At 48.8% G+C, this 22,770-nt stretch overlaps 7 protein-coding genes across 7 annotated transcripts; 2 read left to right on the forward strand and 5 right to left on the reverse strand.

Moving 5' to 3' along the window:
• Positions 1-74: 74 nt before the first annotated feature.
• Positions 75-1,010, forward strand: VC83_04115 (uncharacterized protein; the record flags this gene model as incomplete). The annotated part of the gene is made up of 1 exon (XM_024467751.1): positions 75-1,010. One exon carries the CDS (start codon positions 75-77, stop codon positions 1,008-1,010), a length of 936 nt encoding a protein of 311 aa, XP_024324400.1.
• A 52-nt stretch (positions 1,011-1,062) lies between these two features.
• VC83_04116 (uncharacterized protein) lies at positions 1,063-1,813 on the reverse strand (the record flags this gene model as incomplete). Its single annotated transcript, XM_024467752.1, has 2 exons — positions 1,063-1,437; positions 1,499-1,813. The coding sequence occupies 2 exons, from the start codon at positions 1,811-1,813 to the stop codon at positions 1,063-1,065; spliced, it is 690 nt and encodes a 229-aa protein (XP_024324399.1).
• A 1,616-nt stretch (positions 1,814-3,429) lies between these two features.
• On the forward strand, positions 3,430-3,794 carry VC83_04117 (uncharacterized protein; the record flags this gene model as incomplete). The annotated part of the gene is made up of 2 exons (XM_024467753.1): positions 3,430-3,555; positions 3,606-3,794. The coding sequence occupies 2 exons, from the start codon at positions 3,430-3,432 to the stop codon at positions 3,792-3,794; spliced, it is 315 nt and encodes a 104-aa protein (XP_024324398.1).
• A 1,030-nt stretch (positions 3,795-4,824) lies between these two features.
• Positions 4,825-6,804, reverse strand: VC83_04118 (uncharacterized protein; the record flags this gene model as incomplete). Its single annotated transcript, XM_024467754.1, has 5 exons — positions 4,825-5,393; positions 5,460-5,794; positions 5,850-6,265; positions 6,316-6,526; positions 6,590-6,804. The coding sequence occupies 5 exons, from the start codon at positions 6,802-6,804 to the stop codon at positions 4,825-4,827; spliced, it is 1,746 nt and encodes a 581-aa protein (XP_024324394.1).
• Positions 6,805-14,448: 7,644 nt separating this feature from the next.
• On the reverse strand, positions 14,449-16,552 carry VC83_04119 (uncharacterized protein; the record flags this gene model as incomplete). Its single annotated transcript, XM_024467755.1, has 3 exons — positions 14,449-15,916; positions 15,968-16,135; positions 16,188-16,552. 3 exons carry the CDS (start codon positions 16,550-16,552, stop codon positions 14,449-14,451), a joined length of 2,001 nt encoding a protein of 666 aa, XP_024324393.1.
• Positions 16,553-18,923: 2,371 nt separating this feature from the next.
• On the reverse strand, positions 18,924-21,548 carry VC83_04120 (uncharacterized protein; the record flags this gene model as incomplete). The annotated part of the gene is made up of 1 exon (XM_024467756.1): positions 18,924-21,548. The coding sequence occupies one exon, from the start codon at positions 21,546-21,548 to the stop codon at positions 18,924-18,926; it is 2,625 nt and encodes an 874-aa protein (XP_024324564.1).
• A 273-nt stretch (positions 21,549-21,821) lies between these two features.
• On the reverse strand, positions 21,822-22,707 carry LSM2 (U6 snRNA-associated Sm-like protein LSm2). Its single transcript, XM_024467757.1, has 4 exons — positions 22,660-22,707; positions 22,440-22,587; positions 22,205-22,307; positions 21,822-22,145 (listed from the first exon to the last, which is right to left on the reverse strand). Exons 1-4 carry the CDS (start codon positions 22,671-22,673, stop codon positions 22,108-22,110), a joined length of 303 nt encoding a protein of 100 aa, XP_024324565.1. The 5' UTR covers positions 22,674-22,707; the 3' UTR covers positions 21,822-22,107.
• Between the last annotated feature and the right edge of the window lie 63 nt (positions 22,708-22,770).

Genomic DNA, 22,770 nt, shown 5'->3' on the forward strand with positions numbered 1-22,770 from the left:
AATCATTTGTCTATAGGCAGATCCATCTAGTTAACCCTCCTCCCAAATCTTCCCACTTTCGTTACGCAGAAGCGATGGACACGAAACTTCACCGACCCCGACGCAGCCGCCGGAGATCCGCTTCCCCGGAAAGTCCCACATGCGTTGTAAGAGACAGACATTACTACCTGCAGGAAGCGGAGGAGTTTGGTGCTGAAGAAGAGAGGCGATCCCGCCTAACCCAAGAGGAAAGGATGGCAGAGGACGGGCGAAAACTACAACGCCGGCTCGAGCAAGATGCCGCAATCACAATTCTCCTACAGCCGTCCCCGCCAATACATATGAGACGAGCACATTGCCGGGCAAACGAATGTTTCATCACAGATGCGTCGCCAAGAGGAGATAGCCTGATCATGGGTGATTACCGAATTGCCCTTGTGAGCTATAACCTCGAGTATTTCCACATATTGTGCCTAGAGAAGATGATTGATCTTCCATTGCTAGCGCCGTCTCGATTTAAGCTTGACACGGATAGTTATTGGTGGAATAGCGGTTGGCCTTGGGCATGGGGCCTGATGTTGCGGAAATGGTTCCAACATAGCGGGTGCGTCGACCTCGCCATAATTGCAGAATACATTGACGCGTACAACACATTTAAGGCAGAGGTCAAAGCTTTTAGTGTACCTCATACCGAATGGCAGCTAACTCACTTAAACCACTGTACTGCCGATAGAGGATCTTGCGGCTGTCCGCCCGAGCCGGAAGGGCCAGGATCATCGCCAACACTGAAGGACTACAAAACGGGAGAAACCAAGGCATGCTCCATCAGTGAGGTCCTTCAACATCCATATGTGGCAAGACTATCCACGAATATCGTTATCCAGGGTCCCCTCTCTCCTAGCTTCTTGGTGGTCCCAGAGCAGGAATCAAAGGAGGCTGAGCCTGATAACGACGATGGCTCGCACCTCCGGCTGAGGTCCGTAAGCCAGGGTAGCACTTCTACCTCTCGGGAACGACGACGAGCAAAGTAGTATAATGGACAGCGCCGGCAGGTGACGAGCAATGGGCCAACTTCCTATCAGCTCATACTTGTGACCTAGTCAGCCAGGGATCGTTTAACAAGTCCCTTGCCATCTTTCGCTTCTCCGGTTCCCACTGCAACATCGACTTAATAAAGCTGAGAAATAGCTCTTTATCCTTCCCGCTGAGATTCTCCTCCGCAGCCTCGAGACTACTAGTCGGCAAAAGCGGTAAGCGTTCTGGCTCATTCTCATCTGGTTCAAGCCATTTGCCATTTCCATCGAACCACTCCGCAGATCTCTCGCCCCGCTTGATGAGCTCCAGTGGTGGTGGTCCGAGAACGGAAATCAGTTCTGTAAGATGAGCACGAGTTGTGTAGCGGCCTCGTTTCGGATCTTGCCCACTAAAAAGATGTTTACCCTCAAAGATATCCCAGATCTACTGCCAAGTCAGTAAAAGAGTCTCAGGAACCTATTTTTGCATGGAAAGGGTCACTCACCATGGCGCCAACATTCCAGATATCAGCGCTATAACTCCATGGGAGATGAAGCATCACTTCTGGACACCTGTAAACATCGGGGTAGGCGTCATCATCATTGATTTTTGTCCCATATACCGCATTTCCAAAGTCGCAAAGCACTGGCTCCCCAATGGACTCTGGCATATCTAGAGTCCGGGAGATATATATCTCTCGATCCATTGCTTTCTTGCGCGGTGAGGGCTGAGCAATCTCGGCCTCCTCAAAAGCAGCAAGAATAGAGGTATCTTCGATAAGATGAAGAATGTTATCGGATTTGATGTCTAAATTGATCATGTCAGCAGAGATTCTACCATGAAAGCTAGGAGTAAAATAACCTGTGTGAATCAACTTCCGGTCCGTGTGAAGATAGTCTAGCGCTAGTAAAAGGCGTTGGAGGTTTAGTCGAAGCAGGTCTTCCGTGAGCCTATCCCGACCACTCCGTTCGAGGAGTGTCCTTATACTGTCCCAGAGTGGTTCATGTACTAGGCATGGATGTTTACCACCACGATTCATCAACTCAAATGAATCAAGAGCAGTGCGTACGTAGCGGTAGCCAACTCTTGATTTATTTCCCTGGCTAATGTGCTTATAAATGGCAATCTCATCGGTATCCTGGCCATCATTTGTAAATATTTTGACGGCAACGTGGCGATGAGCTCTTTTTTGAAATTAGCCTCATCTCATGTTAGGGGATAGCATCGCTGACTGTAAATCTCGTGCAAGCCAAACCGTTGACGAATTTCCAAAACCCAACTTTCCGACGATTTGATATCGCGAGGAAAGAACATCCCCAATCCGCGCTGGATAATATCGCTCAATTCCGAAATTTTCCTCCTCAACCTTTTCTGAGGGGTTGATAAATGGGATTTTCACATTTGAGTATTGCCGTGGTGGAGAGGGTGCCCGTCTGACGGCACTTTTGGCCCACCTTAGGAGTCCAGCCATAATTGAGATATGCTTGATGATCTAACGGATATTTCGATGTGGCTTTGATGGTTACAGGAAGTATTCAAGGAGCTGGAGGGTGAGAATGAATCGGAGAAAGGGACGAGGCTGGGTACACGTGCAACGGTTGGTCCGAGCGTGCAATGGATACGTCATCCCCTCGGCTGTTGACGCGCGCGCCTGAAGACTTATGAATAGATTTGCACGAACCACTCAGAGGAAGGATCATTTGGCCCACAGGTTTGTAAGAGTATGATGAAGTGGCGCCCCTGCAGTGGCTCATCTCCCAACCGCTAGTACTATGTAATAGGTAAACGTGCGACGTGATTGGTTGACACACTGAACGCTCACGCAAAATAGCGCAGCCAGGCGTCTATTGTGAGCCCCCTATAGGCCACCCTCAGCGGTTATGGTCACACCTCTTTGATGAAACCCAACGGATTGACAGATCATTGAAAAGTTGTTGTTCCCGTAGTTCGTGGCCCAATCATCCTATCCGGGGGAGACCTGAAATCTGGACACCTGCATCTGTCTCAATATCCACAGGCTAGGGTCCACGAAGCAGTACTTGGACCAACGAATCAATGCTTGTTGAATCTTCAGATATCGTATCTTGTCAAGAACGGGTTGCGTCTCCATGCCGGCCACACAGTCCATAGCCAAAACCAACTGTGATTTTAGTATCTGAATCCAGTATGATCCTTTAAATAACAACTCGTACCAGGCGGCTTTGTTGGCTACCCAGGCTGAACTACCAGGGCGAATTGTATATAAGAACGCAAAACCGCCTTGTGATTTCTTCTCCAGCTTAGTTATATCTCCTGCAACATCAATATATTCATCAGGCGCCGTTGTTACTTGTATTAAGACTTGCCAGCTTCGTTTCTGCCCTTCTGCGTTCAGACCTTATGCTCTTACTTTTGTATATCAACATTCTGATTAACCACATCATCGTCGTCACCATCATGCGTCCATTCAGCACTTCAGCAAGAGCTCTTTTCAAAAAACTTGGCTTTCCGGTTGAAAGCATCCCTGGACCCCACAGATCTGCCTATGAAAAGTTTTTTGCGCCTGGTGGAGGCGCTGAACAGGTATGAGTTTCTAATCCTATATCACAAAATGGTCTTCTGACACCGCCTAGAAATTTGGGAAAATTAAATCTGCACTAGTGCGGTCTCGTGGTGGTAACCCAGTCCACCAGTCTTCATATAATAAGGCGGACAAAGCTTGGATTATCAGCGTTTTCGTTGAAGGGGAGAAAGACAAGGCGGCCTGTCACATTTACGAGGATGGCACGGGGACTAGAAAGAAGGGTGACCGTCGAGAATAAGTAGCTGCATTTTGTGTTAGATTACTGTAGCATATATCTCTCAATACGGACATAAATATTACATACGACCATAGACTCAAGAGACCTGGGCATCCCGTCCGCTCTGCCATACATAAACTTGAGATCGGTGGATTAGTAGTTGGGTGGGTGACCACCAGCGAATACCCACTGTTGTATGTTTTTTTTTGTCTTTTATATACAACAGGTTTACTTTCTCCTTTGTGGCGTGGCAGGTTTGCCGTGTGTGCACTTTTTTCGCCGGGAGGTATGATTTTATAACCGACCTCAACCTTGAAAGAGTAGGGGTCAATCAGTACAATCTTTGAGCATTTTCGAAAAGCATTCATAGAAACACCAGTTCATGGCTATTATAGTCAATAACAAACTTCATACTCTGTAATATATCTATGCTTAGTCTCTGTCGCTAGAATTACCTAATAAATGTCGCGAGACAAACAAGTCATGCGATCCAGGTCTATTCGCATACGAGAACCAAACGCCAAATCAAAAACAGATGAAAACAAAAGCACCATGCCCCTTTTCACTTCTGACTCTATATCATGCTTTGACCGCCGTAGAATTTTGTGGCTAAACCACGACCCTGCCACGCCTAGTCTCAGCGGCTCAAGCACAGCTTTCATTATTCTCGCATTCTGATCTTGTGGACCAACTCCACGTGGCTTTTGAAATACTCCAACTTCTCGAGAACAAGTCCTTGCGACTTGCATGTTGGGTGAAAACACTCTATCTTAGCCTTCGGATCCCGTCCTTTAAGGTGAATGTTTTCAACGTGATTCATCATCGTCGCAGGGCGGCAAAATTCGCCCATCCTCTGTTCGTAGCTCTTCGATTCATCACCGATGCAGAATGGGCACTGCTTCTTACTGCATTCAAGGGGGAAAATGGGATCGAGGGGTCTGAGCTCAGGGGACTCTTCTTTGAAGATACTTGGTGGAGGAATGCCGACGCGAAGACGGTATCGTGAGGGAACCTCACGGCATTTGCAGATAGCCAGCATGAGTTCGGCGACCTAAATGCGACGCTTGACAGCATTCTGCGGTGTGATATCTGTGACGCGAGGACAGATAAGATCGACTAACTGCGTCCTCTGTGGGATCTGATGCTCAATAACTGGCTCGACGTACTCTTCCTCGTGCTGTCCATTGTTATGCCTCTCAATGTCTTCTGTTGGGCGGCGGCGGAAATAATCATCCCGGAATTCCTGAGAGATAATGTTTCGACGTTTAGTCTTAGCACTACCGATTGCAGCAGTAAGTCGCCGGACTTCTGCCTCGATGCTCGTCCCCTGAATTCTGTACGCCCCAGCTTTCAATTGCTCTCGCTCCTGCTCGAGTGCAGTGATAACAGGATCGGGGGGAAGCGCAGCTAGGTACTCGTCGGGGACGTGAACCGGTGCGCGAGGATCGCACATAAGACTCATATGCGTCAGCATGCGAAGGACGCCATCTACAGAGGGACGCCCGAGGCCAGCAGACTGAACATCAAACCGCACTTTCTCATTAGCGTAGTGTCCATTATACAGTGCAGAGTTTGCATTGTGTCGCATCACCTGGTCCCGAACAGCATCGGTAGCGGCATCTAGGTATTAAAAAGTCCATATTAGCAAGGGTTCGTCCCTTTCTCAAGCTCCCATAAACAACTTACGATCAACGACATTGGCTGTCCCACGTCGAAAGCAGTAGCTGGTTAGCTTCTCTTTGATGCCTGCTATCTTCCCAAGGCGGTTGAGGGGATCACGAAGCTGATTGTATGGAAGGGCCGCCTCGGAGTCATCTCGGCGGAATATTGGTGTCTTGAGCATTTCCTCCTTCCAGTGAAGCTCTGTGCAATTGACAGGGCCACGTATCTTGTGCTCGAAGACACGTTTAGGAGTAGTTAGGCTCGGCGCCTCGAATGCGTCATCTGCGAGTGCAAGGGATACGAAGTGCGTGATGGCACAGAAAATCGGGTCGTCGACCTTGGTAAAGAAAAATATCGTTCTGTGGATGTTGTTAGTTTGATGTTGAAGGTATCTAAAGCGGTCGGTCAACTCACGGTTTTGGGCGCTTATTGTGTCCTTTGTGATGAGACAGTTTGACCTCCATTGCCAGCACATCCCGCACGCTATTGTCGGGATCGTGTACGACCAGTAGGCGGACATCCTCATAGCAGAGCGCATCATAGAGTCTAGTGCCTCCTTCTATCCCGCCCATATCAACGTCACCTTCGAGATCATCGTCGTCGGAGCTGGGATTATCTCTTCGTTTCCTTTTTGCATCAACTAGCTCCGCGGGTTGACACCCTGTGCCAAAGAGAAGGAGTAGTATCAACGCATACTGAACCCGTTGTCGCTCCGTACGGTATACAGATTTGTCACGGGCCCAGTGGCAGTTGAGCAAAAGAAGGAGGTCGTCCACCCCTAAGACAGGCTTCGACTTGACAGTCCTATCCAACGGAAGCGTGTCAACGTACTGCAGATATTAGCAATTTAGATTACAGCAATGAATAGGAAGCAGCATACTTTTAGGACCTCCTTTCTATCATTAGTATCGATCAGACGGCCATTCTCTTTGTTGTATAGCATTCCAAATTGTGCTCTGTATTGTGTCATCGCACCCCTCTTGCTCACTCGGCCTTTATCGTACATATGCTGGGTGAATGATATCATGGTCCCTCTAGAGCAGTTCTTGATCACAGAACGCCAGTCCCCCAAATGCTCATCATGACAGAACCTAGGGGAGAGTTAGGAAAGGTAGGCGTTCTAATGTCTCAATTTGGGCGTATTGTTCCCTTACCTTTTAAACTTGCCTCTAATAACGTCAAGATTGCATTCAGTCTCAGAAGCATACTGATTTTTAATAACAATTGTTGGGTCATCATGCTTGGTTTTAAGGCTTTGGTAGTATCCAGGTGGGCGTTTGGTCTTTGGCTTTGGTTGACGACGTTCAACACGATTATGAAGGCGTCGAAGTAGTTGTGGATCAACGGGGGCATTCCTTCTGGGGGCCATGACGACGATGTGCTTCTTTCGCCGTGAGAAGGTGCGATCTTAGCCACAACGTCGTTGTGGGGAGTGGTAGGTACAGAGGAGTACAGTGTTGTGCTGCAAGACATGACGATTGTATGGGGGAGATGGGGGGTACACATATATATAGACGGTGGGAGGGGAGCTCGAAGTGCCAGGAGGGTGGCTGCCATGGTGGCAGAGGAGTTAGGGAGGGCCCCTTGATGTTGAGGGGCATCATCCATACAGAGGTATAATTGGGACGTTTGTGGCCAGAGGTATAAGAGACTAGCCGCGGGTTTTGGTTTTTGGATTTCAGGTACGGTGTCTTCGGTCCGATAATTCGCCGGTGGCCGATCGTAATTCTTAAGCACGTGATGAGATTTTGGGTGTTTGAGGATGCGTAAAGCAGCAACCAGCGCCAGCCGAAAACAGCAGCTCCGACACCACAACCTCGCATAAAGTTATAATATATTTACAAAACTTACTCTAATCTACAAACTGACCCTACCATTGTATGTCTACACCCTAAATACCCTGTAAATGATTCTCCCTACATACCTATTAAATAAACTACAAATCTTTAAACCCTTCTGAAAAAAACACAAAAAAATACCCCCCTCCCCTGCTGTGGAATTTTGTAATATCTCACCCAACTCTTTGCAACTCAACTAACCCTAACACCATTGCATTTGCTTGCTCAAACTACCCTATAATCGATTCTCCCTATACACTCGTATGTAAACTAACAAAACCCCTTCCTAATCCCTCTATTACCAACCTCTACTACCTACAATGAAATATGATAATCTTTGGCCTAATCTTACTCTGATTCACAAACCAACTTCGCTATTGCATTTCTATTGTACAACTACCCTATATAACATTATCGCTACACATGTGCTATGTAAACTGCAAATCTAACAATTATTCTCATATTATAAACCCCCTCTATTTCTATCAAATATACTAATATCTTTACCAAATCTACTCCAATCCACAAATCCACTTTGCCATTGCCTTTCTACACCAAATATACTCTATATCACATTATTGCTGCATATTTGCCACTTAAACTGCAAATCTTACTGCCCTTCCAATTTCACCCCTCACACCTACCTTACCCTTCCACTGCCTCATCCTCTCCCTCTTCTTACACCTCCTCTACCATTTACACCCTCTACCCCCTCCACCCTCTGCCCTCTGGGGGTGGCCAACGGCGGGCTTCGCCTGGATGGGTTTGGGTTATGGCTTGGAATTGGCTTCTCCTTTACCCTCTTCCTTTTATCACTCTAATCTTGCTATAACTCCTTCCTTATTCTGTGACCTCTACCTGCCTCCCTATTCTTTGACCTCCACCTCCTCTAACCCCAACACCTGCTGTGGGCTCCTTTCATGGCGGCTTCGCCTTTTGGCTTGGGCACTTCTACCTTCCCTATACCCTGATCTCTATCTTGGTCCATAACCTCCACCTCCCTCCCTATTCCACCACCTCCTGCTTCTAAACTATTCTTATATCATGACACCCCCCCTATTCCATGCAATATGATAATTTCTTTACCACTTTTACTCCTATCTATAAACTTACACACCATTCCATTTGTACACAAAAACTACCATAAACTCTTATCTCTACTTACTATATAAACTACAAATCTTCCAACTATTCTCATATCATGACCCCCCTATTTCATGAAATATGATAATTACTTTGCCAACTGTACTCTAATCTATACACAAACTTGCCTATTCTATTTCTACACAAAAACTACCTTATATAACATCATCGCTGTATACTTACTACATAAACTACACTATTCTTATATCATAAGAATAGTGGCGGCTTCCCCATTCAGCTTGGGCCCTCTCTACCTCCTAATTCCATCACCTCCTGCTCCTTCCTTGGCCTGTGACCTGTACCTCCCACCCTATTCCATCACCTCCTGCTTCTTACTTGGCCTGTAAACTCTACCTCCCTCCCTTGTATCAAAAATTGTAAGAGGCCATTCGATTCCTCTTGTAAATCTCGCTCAATAATAATACCATACGTGACCTTTCTCCTGTAGCTGCAAGACCTCGGCCACGTCTCATACCATGGCTTCCTGCCTAACAATTGCGGAATATCTCTCTAATTTGACATTGTATCCAAAATCCGAAGAGGCCATTTTCTTCACCTCGTAAATCAGCCCTATACACAATGTCGACCAACCCATTCCAGTCACAATTTATAATACATTAATTGAGTTTGGAATTTTTGACTTTTGACACATTTACTAGGAAGCTGGCCTCTATCGGGGCCTGTTTTGCATTTTCGACTTTTTTCCTACTTTTTTGCCGGGTAGCTAGCTCACTTGGGGTCGTGCCCCATTTTCGGCTTTTTTGGCCCTATGTACCTATGTACCCCTACCCAAACTTCAACATTGAATAACTTTTGTACCTAATGAGCTACAGACTTCATTTCATTTTTATTGAATTTGCGCGATTGAGCTCTACGTTTTTCATCATATAAACGAATTGATCTACGAAGTGGATCAGACGTTACAGTGCACCTTTGAATTTTCGACTTTTGAGACCTTTACTAGGTAGGCGGCCACCATCGCAGCCAGTTTTGAATTTTCGACTTTTTTTCAATTTTTGCCGGGTAGGTCGATTATAGTGTTGGTACCGTACCTTATGCGCTCCAGCCATGGTGTGGGTGGCATGGGGCGGTGTTGGTGTGGGTGGTGTGAGCGGTGTTAGTGTGGGCGGTGTTGGTGGTGTCGCATTTTCGCATTTTTGGCCCTATGTACCCTTACCCTACTAAAATCCAACCCCTAGAACTTCAACATTAAATAACTTCTGTACCTAAAGAGCTATTGACTTAGGACTGATTTTATAAGTTTCGCATGCCTGAGGAGCACATATATAGTCATATAATCTATTGTGTAAAATCGCTGTATAGTGCAGTACAATTGATTAAATCACATGTAGTTACAATATAGGTGTAATTGCATTTTCGCATTTTCGGCCCTATGTACCTATGTACCCTCATCCTACTAAAATCAAAACAAAATCCAACCCAAATCCAACCCCTACAACTTCAACATTGAATAACTTCTGTACCTGAGCAGATACCGACTTGGGAGTAATTTTATGTGTAAAATTGCTATATAGTGTGGTGTAATTGATTAAAAGCATAGATGTAGAGGGTGTAGCCTATGTACTAGGTGTAATGAATTGCATTTTCGCATTTTCGGCCCTATGTACCTATGTACCCTCACCCTACCAAAATCCAAACAAAAGCCAACCCAAATCCAACCCCTACAACTTCAACATTGAATAACTTCTGTACCTGAGGAGGTACCCACTTGGGAGTAATTTTATGAGTTTCGCATGCCTTAGGAACACATATATAGTCATATAAGCTATTGTGTAAAATCGCTATATAGTGTGGTGTAATTGATTAAAAGCATAGATGTAGAGGGTGTGGCCTATGTACTAGGTGTAATGAATTGCATTTTCGCATTTTCGGCCCTATGTACCTATGTACCCTTCGACTTAGGAGTGATTTTATGAGTTTCGCACGCCTTAGGAGCATATATATACAGTCGAGTCGCGATAAGTCGATACAATCCGTGCAGCTGAAATATATAGACTTATCAAGAATACCGAGTTATCAAATGCCAAGCTATTACATAATCCATTGATCCAATGTGCCCTGTGCCTGTAGTGATGCCCGCTTCGCTGTCAAAAACCGTTCAAAGCGCTCAAATGAGCGTAAATGTGCTGTATCAACCCCATCTTCAGACTCTGCATACCCAATTAGAACTTGGAGAGCTTGCTGAGCGGCCTGCATTGAGTACACTGGCTGTTCAGGTTGCTCCTCCTCTTCATCTTGAGTATCCTCTTGTATATATTGTGCTAGAACCTCTTGTAATATATCATCGTTGCTGCCATTGTATTCCCCCTCTTGTAGTGATTCATCTGCTGGATTTAAGAAGTTTGAGAGGTCCATAGCGTCGCGAATATGCCCAGCATTATTAACTTGACTGTATAGCGTATTAAGTGAAGGGAGCGGCTCTGTAGGCAGTTGTAATGGATGAGCAACAATAGTGCTTTTGCGAAAACAGTTGTAAATAGTTGTGTTTGTGACATCATGATACCAAGCACGGATTATCCAACGAAGTGCAAGGTGAAGAGACATGAAATCTAGAGGGTCATTGTTGTTCTCAAATGACACGAGCATGAATTCAAGCCATTGTCGACGGTAATGGGCTTTAAGAGAGGCAATAATGCCTTGTGTCATACTGACATTCGTTGCACTCAGTTTGCTATCAAACTCAAGAGCAAACTTAGAAATCTCCTCCTCAAACCTACAAGTCACCATACATATCTTGGCTTATCACACCAACAACAGAAGCAATACTACTCAATGATTGCTGCAAACTCTTCTACTACATCTGTTTATGCTACATACATCACGGCATATCATTTGAACACTCATTGAACAAGTTATTAAGAAAATCTCCTCCTTAAGGGGGTGGGCCAATACTACCACATGGCATATATCTACCAGCTAGAGGCCTAGGAACATGAACGATAGCTCTAGAAGCTTCTACAACCCTCTATGATTCATTACACGTCATCGCTCCTTAATTACCCACAAGATTGGTTAAGTTATGACATAATTTATCTATAGGTACTCTGACCTTGGACCTCCTTTTCACTTCCTATAGGCTAGGAACCCAAGAGATGGTTCTATGGGATTCTCTTATGTTCACTACATGATTAGCAAGCTAGTTGTGGGTCGCACTTGATTTCTAATACATTTACCAAGCCTGGTTAGTCATGGAAAGTCATGGAAAATGAGAGAACTACACTCCTTTGGCATAAATAGGATTGCCCTTTCCTTAAGAAAGGGCAAGCAGGCAATACAGTAAATCGACTAGCACATACTTCTACGTCTTTTCCAAGCTTCCAAGCATTGATCTTGTTATTCTCTGTTTTTGAAAAGTCAGTGAGGTGCTAACCTCTGACTTACCCCTGAGTTCTCAGACTCAACATTTGTTGCAACTTGTCTAAACCACTTCACCACATCATACACCTGATTGCTGCGTTGTGGAATAGTCTAAGCTACAACCCTTTGGCTCTGTTTCCTAAGACAGTGTGTTGTCTTAGTAAATTCATCCCTTCCTTGGGTGGCTAGATTCTCATATCTGGTGCACCCACCATTACACCTTGATCAAGTGGTTGGAATCGACTTGTAGAATTTGCAGGTAGCCATATGATTCTGATATTCGAAGGCGGAGGAGCAATTTCAATAGCTGCAGTATGTCCAGGGAAGTTGTCCATTGTAAGGAGCACAGATCTAGAACTCCCTATGTGGAGGTAAAACGCTTGTAGCCACTCGGTCATGATGTATTGATTCATCCATGCCTTCTTATTCCATCTCCACTCTCCTCCCATTGTTGAAATATTAACGTTTCGTAAAGCGCGTGGCGCTTTTGCTTTGCCAATAAACCAAGGGCGGAATCGATCTGATCCTGTAGCATTTGTACAGACTACTACAGTAATGCGTGTCTTATCCTTCTTCAATCCAGGCCTTACTTGTGATGAGAGGCCCCTCGATGGTGTCATCCTCCAGTAGAGCCCTGTTTCATCCATGTTGTAGATGTCCTCCTCTTTAAAGTCTCCTGCTAGTGTTTGGATAGCCTTCACCTCGTCTTCTGTAGTTGAACAAACTGAACCTGCTTCGCCGTGACTAATGTGGCTTTTGATCTGATACCGCTTCTTGAAATTGTCAAGCCACCCAATACTAAAGTTTGGTATAGGCTTCTCCTTGTATTGTGGTAACAACTGCCAGATCTGTTTTGCCTTCTCTTGTAGAATATCCCCAGTTGTTATCCCTCCGCTTTCGTCAATACGCTTCTGCCAGTCGAAGAGAGCAGCCTCAAGCTCTGGCCAAGCAGCAGCTTTTCGCCGTTGGGTAGTGGGAGAGATGCTTGAAGTCGGGCTATCAAGGCTAGCAAATCGAGAGCTCAAGGAATCAGAGACTGTTGACTGGGTAAGGCGGTGATTATATGTTTGTAAGAACCACTCAATACAGGCTTTCTGGGTAGGCCGAGGATTTTGTTGAGAGTACCAGCTTCTGAGCGCGCGACGCTGCTCAGTCTTCATTGTATGCAGTCGAGTTGGAGGCATTATTTCGATCTATAAGTCGATATGAGGAGGATTGAGGTCGATATCGAGCGAATCGCGAATCGTATGAGGAATTAATTCGTGCAGAAGAAAAGCATCGACTTATCGCGATTATCGACTTATCGCGAATCGACTTATCGCGACTCGACTGTAGTCATATAACCTATTGTGTAAAGTCGCTACATAGCGCGGTGTAATTGATTAAAGGCATAGATAGCCCTGCTGCGTGGAAATCCACATCGCAGAAACCACATCGTCAGGTCGTCCCCACCTTTCGCCCGATTCCTGACCAACCACCTCACCGCAAATCCACATCGCCGCGGCGATGTGGATTGGCATAAGTGGTAGGGCCCCACACACTGTGGTTTTGTATGGAGGTGGCTCTTAAAACTCATAACTCTACACGTAGTCCCCTTAGACACGCGTACACAGCTTCTTTAGATGCTCTAGCTCGCCCGCTACATTTTATACTAAGGAACTTAAGCTGTATCTCTTACGCCCATGGAGTTTTGGGTTGGTGCCATTTCTGCCGAGACGCCTCATTTTTGTATGGGAAAATGGCCGACCCCACCAAAACCTAGCCCAACTTCAAACGCCTGTAACTTTACGAGCTAGTGAGCAATGCAATCGGTTGTCGGCTTATATGATACGTAAGTCTCCTGTGCACAGCTTCGCCCATATAAGCGTAGCTGGAGGAGCGACGGCCGTGGAGTTTTGAGTTGGTGCCATTCGTAGCATCTTTTGTGTGGTTCTGCGCACAGACCAATTTTCTGGCACCAACTTGATGCCACGCCCGCGGCCGCGACATAATAAGGGGTAGCTCTCCGCCAAGGTTGCGTAGCTCAAATGCAGCTCTTAATTTGATGTTACAGTCTCAACACGCAAATATATCTCACGACTTACACGCACTGCTGAAACTTTAAGAACACAAAACACATTGTTATTAAAGGAGCTACAAGATACCCAAAGTGCTCTATCTACACGTAGAGCTAACAGCGAGGCAAGAGAGTAGAGCGTTTAAAGGAGTTATTGTGATGAGCACTCAAGAAACCCAGTCGGCAGTTTTACAGATTGAAAATGAGACACGCAACAAAAGGGAAAAGGTCGGGCGCAACGGGTTGAACAAGACAGTACTATTGAGGAAATTGAGAAGACCTAGTTATAGATGATTTGCCTAACTCGGAATTAGGTACGCTGAGCTGTATTATATAGAAAATTGATTTGAAGTTGCAAGACTTGGGTTTTGGTGTTCATTACGCCACCATGACCATTACGCCACCTCGAACGTTAAGTCACATCGTAAATAGTAAACAAAAGGCAACGTGAAGTATGTTGTATTAGATATCATACTTGCTACTCTTATGCAAAACTCTTTTAACAGCGCTCTCTCACGCTCGCGCGCGCGCTGAATAGAAGCGCGCGCGCCATTAATCCAAAAGGTATACAAAACAAACTGCGCCCGTGGCTATCTATCTACAATGCGCGCTTCTCGGCAGCCCTCAGCGCACCCTCATCCGACGCCGCCGACGAGGCCACGATCTTATTCGGTTGTGTGGTCGCGTTGAAGTGGTCATGGATGTGCTGGCTGTAATCGTCCTCGGTATCGAAGACGCCGCCGTTCACCTCAGCCTGGCGACGAGCCTCCTGCTTCTCGCTCCAGTCCTCGCGCATGTCCTCAATCTTGGAGGCGTAGTCGAGCTCCGGGTCGTAGTACTTGCCGGCGCCACGGAGACGCTCCCAGAGCGAGAGATGCTTAGGGTGGACGGCGACACCGTGGTACTCGGACTCGCGTCCGCTGCGGATGTACTTCCAGCGGCGCTCCTGCTCCTTGAGGTCGAGGCCGGTGGTGTCTGGGAGGAAGAGAAGGGTGAGGAGCATGCCGGCCAGACCGAACCATGGCACGACGTAGAACTTCGTTTGGGTGTCAATGTAGTTGTACAGTACGGAGGCGAGGAGGGCACCGAGCTTGCCCACAGCGGCGGAGAGACCGTGGGCGGTCGCGCGGACGGGCGTGGGGAAGACCTCGGCGGCGATGAGGAAGGTGACCGAGTTGGGACCGAACTGGTTGAAGAACGACGACAGGAAGTACATGGCCTGGAAGGCGGTGACACCCTGGATCGAGGTGTAGTACTTGTAGTGGAAGGCGGGAACGACGAACAGGATGAAGTCCATGAGGAAGCCCAGCTGCATCATGTTCTTGCGGCCGAACAGCTTGTTGTCGATGAGGAAGCAGGCGCAGTAGTATCCTGCGAGCGAGACGACGACGTTGACCAAGTTCCATGTCCAGCCGGTCATGATGGTGGATCCATGAGGGGAGAGGACGCTGATGAACTGCGATTGGAACAGCTTGTTACCGTAGAAGAAGACGTCGTTGCAGAACCACGTTCCGGTGGTGGCGAGCAGGCGGCCACCAAAGTAGGTGAAGGTCAGGCCGAGCGACTTGGTGTCGTAGCCGGTCACGTTGATCTTCTTCTTGGCCATGTTGAGCTGCTTGCTGGCAAGCGGCATCTTGTAGGTACGGTAGTAGACGAGCCACAACGTGCCGAGAGCGGGGAGGGCGAAGGAGACGCGGAAGGTCCACTGCGCCATGGCGACCGAGTACGGCGGGTTGCCGCTGTGGTTGAAGATGAGCATGAGGAGGATGAGGACGACCTGGTTCCAGAATTGACCCCAGCCCTGCATGAGGAAGGCCATGGTGACCTTGCGACCACGGTGGAGACGATCCTCCTTGGTCGACACCCTGCCGGCTCCGGTGGCGTTCTCCATGGCGGCGGTGGCCGTCATCGGGTACTCACCACCAACACCGATACCGTAGAAGAAGAGCGAGATGGCGTAGCAGATGACCCAGCCCTGGAGATCGAGACCCCACGAGGCCGTGAGCATGAGCAGACCGCCAAACATGATCAGCGCATCCTGGATGAGACCCCATCTGCGACCGAACCTGGTGTGTGTTAGCGGTTGCGCGGTACAACAATCAAAGCGAAGCACTCACCAATCACCCAGCACACCAACGAGAATCTGACCCACGATGATACCCAGAATCTCCATGTACGTGACAGCGGCGACCCAGTTCTCACTGCAGACCTGGTACTTCTTCCAGCACGAACCCCAGGCCGCCTGGAACAGCGGGGTCAGGTTGCCAATGGAGAAGAGCACGTAACTAGGATCCGTCAGCACCAAGCGCGCAGTCAATGGAAAGAATCGCAACATACCCCTCGAGACCCAGACCGGCACCTGGCAGCACCGCGTTGCGGAAGTACCAGCCAATTGGGCTTAACGGATCGGCCTTCATCATCGTGCCAATCGTACCGAGCTCCTTCTTGGCCTCGGCCGCATCGACGGCGGTGACAAAGGCCGCGCGCTTCATCCACGGCAGATCCGCCCAGTACACACCGTCGGAGTTGTAGCTGTCATCCGGCTTGATGAGGTAGTTGAAGATGGCCTTCTCGTTGGCGGTATTGCGGTCGTATGGGAGCGTGGCGTGGTCGGTGCCGGTGTCTGGGCCATGGGGGACCGGGATGGTACCCGCGGCCGGGTCATGGACGCGGGGGTGGTAGAGGCCGTCGTCGTTAGACATGGTGGTCTGTCTAGCTCTGCGCTGCGCTGAGAAGTGCGGCGAGATGAGAGATGGCCGGGGCGTGTGATGGGGAGGGAGGGAGAAGAAGAGAGGACGACGGTGATACAGCGATGGGGGGGAGGGATTATTATATGATGATGATGGCAAGAGACGGGATGGGATGGGATGGGGCCCTGGAGCGAGTGGGGGGTAGGAGGTGAGGTGCACGACTGTCGCTCCCGGCGTATGAGTGGCGGGATGGAGAGGATTATTAGTGGCATAGTGGACATATGTGGCAAGTATTTCCCATGCGAAGGGTTTCTTGTTCTTTTTCGGGGTCGCCTTTTGAAACGGGTAGAGCGCGTGTAGGATGCGAGTAGTGCGAGTAGTGCGAGTAGTGCGAGTAGTAAGAGTAGTAAGAGTAGTGCGAGTAGTAAGAGTAAAGAGTAGTGCGAGTAGTAAGAGTAGTGCGAGTAGTAAGAGTAAAGAGTAGTGCGAGTAGTAGTACGGAGTAGTAAGAGTGTTTTTGGCGGGTAGCACCAGTAGGAAATGGTCACCCAGTGATTTGAGTGGTAGTTGAGTGGGTTGCTCTTGCTTGTTCCAGGGTACAGCGAGAGTAGAGATTCTGCTCCGGCGGCGATGGCGATGGCGATGAACATTTTACTAGCGCGGCCAGAGTACCGTTGTAGCCGCCCACCTTTCCCGCCCCAGGGTTCCTCCTTCGTCTCTCCCCATAATAATCCCCCATCTCTCTCCATGCGCACGCGAGCAAATCACAGCGCCGGAAGGAGAACATGCTTCTCCATCACCGCTGATCATTGGCTCCTCCTGCATATAGCCACATGGCGAGATGTCAACTAACCGACCTCTGTTCTCCCCTATCAATCCCCATCCAACTGGCATCGCTCTGCTCTCGTAGAACGCCTCCGGATACAACGGCGCACCTGAGAGATGTCAAGACTCCAACCCCTGTGTGCTCAGCTTCGGATATGCCAGCCGCGGCCAAGAGATTCCAGAAGTGGCGGCCGTGTCCGGAGTCTTGGGAGTCTTGGAAGTCTTGGAAGTCTTGGAAGTCTTGCCGTTGCCCACCAGACGGGCATCAAAATCATGCTGAGCTGCTTGATTGGAGCTTAAGGGCTGGGTTCAAGGGGGGGATAAACAACGGTTCAGACCAACTTGGGATTTTATGCGCGCCTGCCTTTTTGAAGACCCGACGTTGCGTCGACGATTTCTCAGCCAATCATGTAAGAACGTGGTGCTGCTCCTGTTGCTAACTGGGTGGGTCTTTCCCCACCATTCCACACTGTCTGCCCCGCGAATATGTTAACGGCGAAGCCACGAGATCTGGATCAACACTTTCATCTTTCATCATCCATCCATTCATCATCCATCCATCATCCATCATCCATCATCCATCATCCATCATCCATCATCCATTATCCATCATCCATCATCTCCTCTCACACACGACCGAATAATGCTTGTTCCCTTTCTCCCCTTCCAACACGATCGAGATCTTCTCCACAAATCAACTCGAATCAAATCAAATGGTCATATATGCTATCCTTGGGTCAGCCAGGGCCCGACTCGGAAATCTTCCCCTTAGGGCGACGCCTCCTGCATCCTATCTCACGCGTCACCATCGCTCTCCTCTCATCCACCCAGCCCACGTGCGCGCTTCCGTCGTTGCCGTTGCACGCGTCTCACTTCATAGGATTCACGACAGACATGTCTCAACGCCCCATTCGAGTCCAAATATCATGATTTCCTCAATCCCTCTTCCTCTCTCGCCGTCATATCCGCAGCCTCAAGCCTTCCCGCCCCGTCCCGGCCTCATCTACGTAGCACACCCGCTTGTATCACCAACCAGCATCTACAAACCACGCCACAAAGCTTGCTAGCACTTGCGGAGCCTGGGAGACCCTCCCATCCATCCCACTGATGAAAACAAGCCTCACTACAATATCCTCCCATCTCTTGGTTTTGCTTGTTTCAATGTCGTCGCTGACCCGCCAAGCCCGTCATCCCACCACCACCTTCACCACGTTCCCAAGCCGAGCCCCTAATTGGCCTGTCTAGGCGCCAAAGGCTTCTTTCCAGCGTATACAGATGGGCCCAGTATTACCCTTCATGGCCCGCTATGCACGATAGGGGAGATCACCTGCAGCTCCGCTACGCTACTGTACTGTCAGACAAATAGCTCCCTTTTTTGGCTTCCAGATGTCTCAAAGGCTTCTTTTGGGGGTTTACTTTTGATTTATACCCTGTCTCAACAGGAAAATTCAGACGACTCGCTCAGCCCGCGTGTAATGTCGGTTCCGCGAGAAGAGGTTCCTGTTGGAGTGCCGGCGATATCGCTGGTGTCTTATACAAAAATAACCATACGGGTAGCTCACCACTTCACCATGTCTTTACCCTCCCCAAACCGAATGACCCCTTTCTTCCTCCTCTCTTTCAGCCACCGATCAATCCACACCTTCATCTTAGCGCGGCTCGCGGCACTCCCAACGTTCACCGTCGGCACGATTTTCTCTATGCGTAGCGCGCAGCAGAACATCGTTAGCTCCCGAAAGCTGCTGTGCTCGGAGTACGGCACGCCAAAACAGGCAGCCTCGTGCGTGCTGCCACGTTGTGGATTCAGGTCTGCCATCGTATACCTGCTGCGCCAGTTCTCACCTGTGAGCACGGCAGCCACGGACGGACTATCAACGAGCCGCGAGTTTGGCGGGCGGTAGTTCCACCCGCTCGGCCGGAAGCCCACGATCCGTGAGAAATGCGGCTTCAATCCATTTAGGTAATCTTGCAGGGTCTCCGCGCGGATCTCCATCAGCGACTGCATGTGTATCTGTGCCTCGTGGGGATTGGTCGTCATCCGCGACGACAGCTCAGGGTCCTCGAGCGCAGCGCAGGTCTTTTGTTTACTCGGCGGCGCCCAGATCTTGCAGTCTAGCGCGCGTGCAATACCCAGGCAAATGTTCTCTTTCCCAATACTATATGTTCCGCAGAGGATGAGAAGCCTACCTCGGGGCTTCTTCGGATCCGCTTTGGTCGCTGAGTCCTTGGACTTCACCTCAGCGTCCACAAACCTCCCCATGCTTGCTCCAGTACGGTCTTTCCCAGCTCTTTCCCACGCATTATCCCCCTTATCCTTGGACATACTGACGCAAACATCTGCGCAAGACTGGACAACCTCGTCTTGTGACGGAAATGAATATCGTGGGTTGAGATACGTAGTGTCGAGATAGCAAACATCAATCTTTTGCTGTCTCGTCTTCCCAGTAATCGCGTCAACGATATCAGGCATTAGTTGAGGATGTTCCACGTGGGCAGGACATGCTCGAAAATCACCGCAGTGGAGTATCCTCTGGACCTTTGGGTTAGGGCCTTTCCTTACCACTTTCTCAAAGAGAAATAATGAGCTCCCTGGGCAGTGATTGGCGGGGATCATCGTAACGCTGACCCCATGTGTATTCGGCACTTCGACTTTATCCTCAAAGTTCAGGGTAATAACCCATTTGGGATCAACTCGTAGCTGCTGCTTGACCAGATTGCCAGTAACTTTGCTGCAGTAGATCGGTCCGTGACACCACGAAGCTGTCAGGCCAATATAGTGGTCGCTGTGAAAGTGACTGAGAAAGTATGCATTGCACCCTTGAACAGCCCCATATCGAAAGGCATCAACACAAATGTAGAAGCCAGGCATAATCTTGTAAAATGGACAGACGCGCTTGTATGCTAGTTTGCCTTTCGCTGAAATCTCGGCAGCAGCTGCATTTTCCCAGGCGGCATCCTCTGCTTTTGAAGACATCAGTTTGGAGAAGGCTGACGATGTCGACGGGTCGGGAATGTCCAGCTGAAACGGATTTGCCTGTCCGGATCTTGCAATAGATGCCTTTGAAAAGCGGTCGCTTCCATATTCTACCTTTATCCTCGATACTGTAGATTCTTTGGTCGGAGTTAGTCCATCTAAACAAGCATTGACATGTCTCGTAATTTCATCTGTAGTATTTCCCCCAAGGTCCGAATCGCAAATCGGGCATTTAGAGATTGAGGACTCGTCAGAAATTCTGAAACTATCACTCAGGAAGGGGCCGTTTATTTCGCTTGCGTCTGCGCTTTCGACCTTTTCCTGCTCTTCCATCCACTTCCTCTCCATGAACTCCTCGCCATAAGCAAACTCGTCTTCGATATCGGGGTACTCGTCCATATCTTCAAACGCACCATAATCGCCGTAGCTCGTCTCTTCTGGCTTGAGGGGGGGTATTGGTTCTCCATCTGCTGAATGATCGATGGGGACGTCTGGAACATCTACGAGAAGGTCACTGTGGTCACCTGCTTTCGGCTTTGCCATTCTGCTCATATCCAGCAGCCCTTCGGTGCTAAGAGCAATCTCGGCCTTAACTGCTGCATCCTGGATTGTTTGACTTCGCACGTCAAGCCCCACAAGAGCTTCGCCATCTTCCGAGTCACTGTCATCGAGGAATGCACCTATCCGCCTTGGCTGAGGGTTGTCTGCGTCTGGTGGCGGGGGAGTGCACGCCTCTAGTATTTCCGCCCTCGCGGCTGTGCCATGTAACAATGCTTCTGGACCTTCTATAGCCAGCGGCTTGCCCCCAGAGGGAACCCCTGTGCCCGTACTTCTTGGCAGTGTATCTGCATGGCCGTCGCTGATTCTCCTCCTCTTTGTTAAGTGACCCGACTCGTTGTATCGCTCTGTGCCATCTGGGGCACTGTATAAATCATCGTAGGCAGCACCACCAAGGTCATCTGGTGTTGGTGGCCGTATGGCTAATGCCTTCTTTGTCGGGGAAACCTCATATCTGCCTCCAGACAAAAAGAGGCCTCCATCGTCGTCCGCCTCAACCTTTTTGAAGAAGTTCAATATGCTTCCGTTCGCTTTTCCTGGGGCCTTTGCACTAAGTTCTTTATTTGCCCCTTGGGAGCTGACCTTTCGCACATTGGTCTTCGTGTTTGGTCGAGGAGTCAAGGGTTTGGTGGAGGATGAGGGCCCAGCCATGCTGTCGTTGAGCTGGTCCGATCGGTACTTCGCCCATCCAGTGTTGGAGGCCTGCCTGTGGAGGGTTTTAAAGAACTATCACTTGTTGCGTCCTCTCGTGGTCTGCGGAACATAGCATTGCGCGGCGGGGAGTCGCCATGAGCCAGTGTTGACAGGGTTGTCAGGGTGGTTGCCACCTCTGACGATGAGGGGATTTCGCGACATCGCTTTTACGCGTGGTCCCGTGACCACTTTATTATATACAGATATATTTATCACCGGGAAATGGAAATTGGTTCAATGGCGTTTGCATGATGATTCATATATCAGAGCTTCAAAGGAAGCCGTGGCCCGTGAAACTCTGGGTATCCGTTTGCATCCCAGGCGAAATTCAAGCAGCCCGGCCAGGGACGCCTAACTCCATACCCTGTTCTAATGGCCACATTGCCTCACTATCACAGTTTTATCATATCCCAGAGGGTCCTCCTGTGATCCCGCATACAAGCTTGCCACAAGTTATGCGGCTGTTGCCACATGGCCCTTGGATTCCTATGCCAAAAATCCTCGCCCATGACCTCATTTATGCTGCTTTCGCTTTCGATGCTTGTTGGGCTGCTTCTGTATGACAGGCTTGTTATTAATCGCTCTCAAGGGCTATGGGGCCAGGTTCAATATACCTCTTCTTGTTGCATCCTCAAGTAGCTGGGTATCCACAACGGCACCTGGTAGGTGGACATATCTCACCACACTTCCTCTGATGAATACGTTCTTGACGGACGACTGTCAGCCACGTTAGAGTATGTCCTCTGGGTTAAATTGCAAGCCCATCGCTGCTGTGTGCGCTTCCCAATCGACTGCGCTTGGTTTTTGCCAACTTGTGGGTGGATAGTCGGGTGCGGTCTCCATGCTTACAAGATGCGGGTATTTGATTTCCTCCACCACACTGATATCGTCGAGCTTGATGTTGAGGTATTGATCGACTGACTTCAGCGTTCCGCGGATCTGGATGTCGTTCTTGAGCTCAACCGTTACTTCTTGGTCGACAAGAGTCTTGAAGAAACTAAGCAACTATTAGTACATGTCCTACAAATGTTGATGTAATATATATCGCATATAGGCGCGATAGACTCACCTGAAGAACAGCATTTTGATGGCTATGGAAGGTTGTTGTGAGAGCTGGAAGCTGGAACACACCGACAGCATGCACGGTCACCAAGACCCGCCATAGTGGTGGGGAATAATT

The sequence above is a fragment of the Pseudogymnoascus destructans genome (genome assembly GCF_001641265.1).
Source record: "Pseudogymnoascus destructans isolate 20631-21 unplaced genomic scaffold scaffold_9, whole genome shotgun sequence".
NCBI classification, from domain to species: Eukaryota; Fungi; Ascomycota; class Leotiomycetes; order Thelebolales; family Thelebolaceae; genus Pseudogymnoascus; species Pseudogymnoascus destructans.

Coding starts and splice junctions, on each gene's coding strand:
- LSM2 (XM_024467757.1), bottom strand. Junction 22,308..22,439: donor AAATCAAATACCCGCATCTT/GTAAGCATGGAG, acceptor CGTGGCTGACAG/TCGTCCGTCAAGAACGTATT. Junction 22,146..22,204: donor TGAGGATGCAACAAGAAGAG/GTATATTGAACC, acceptor CCTGTCATACAG/AAGCAGCCCAACAAGCATCG.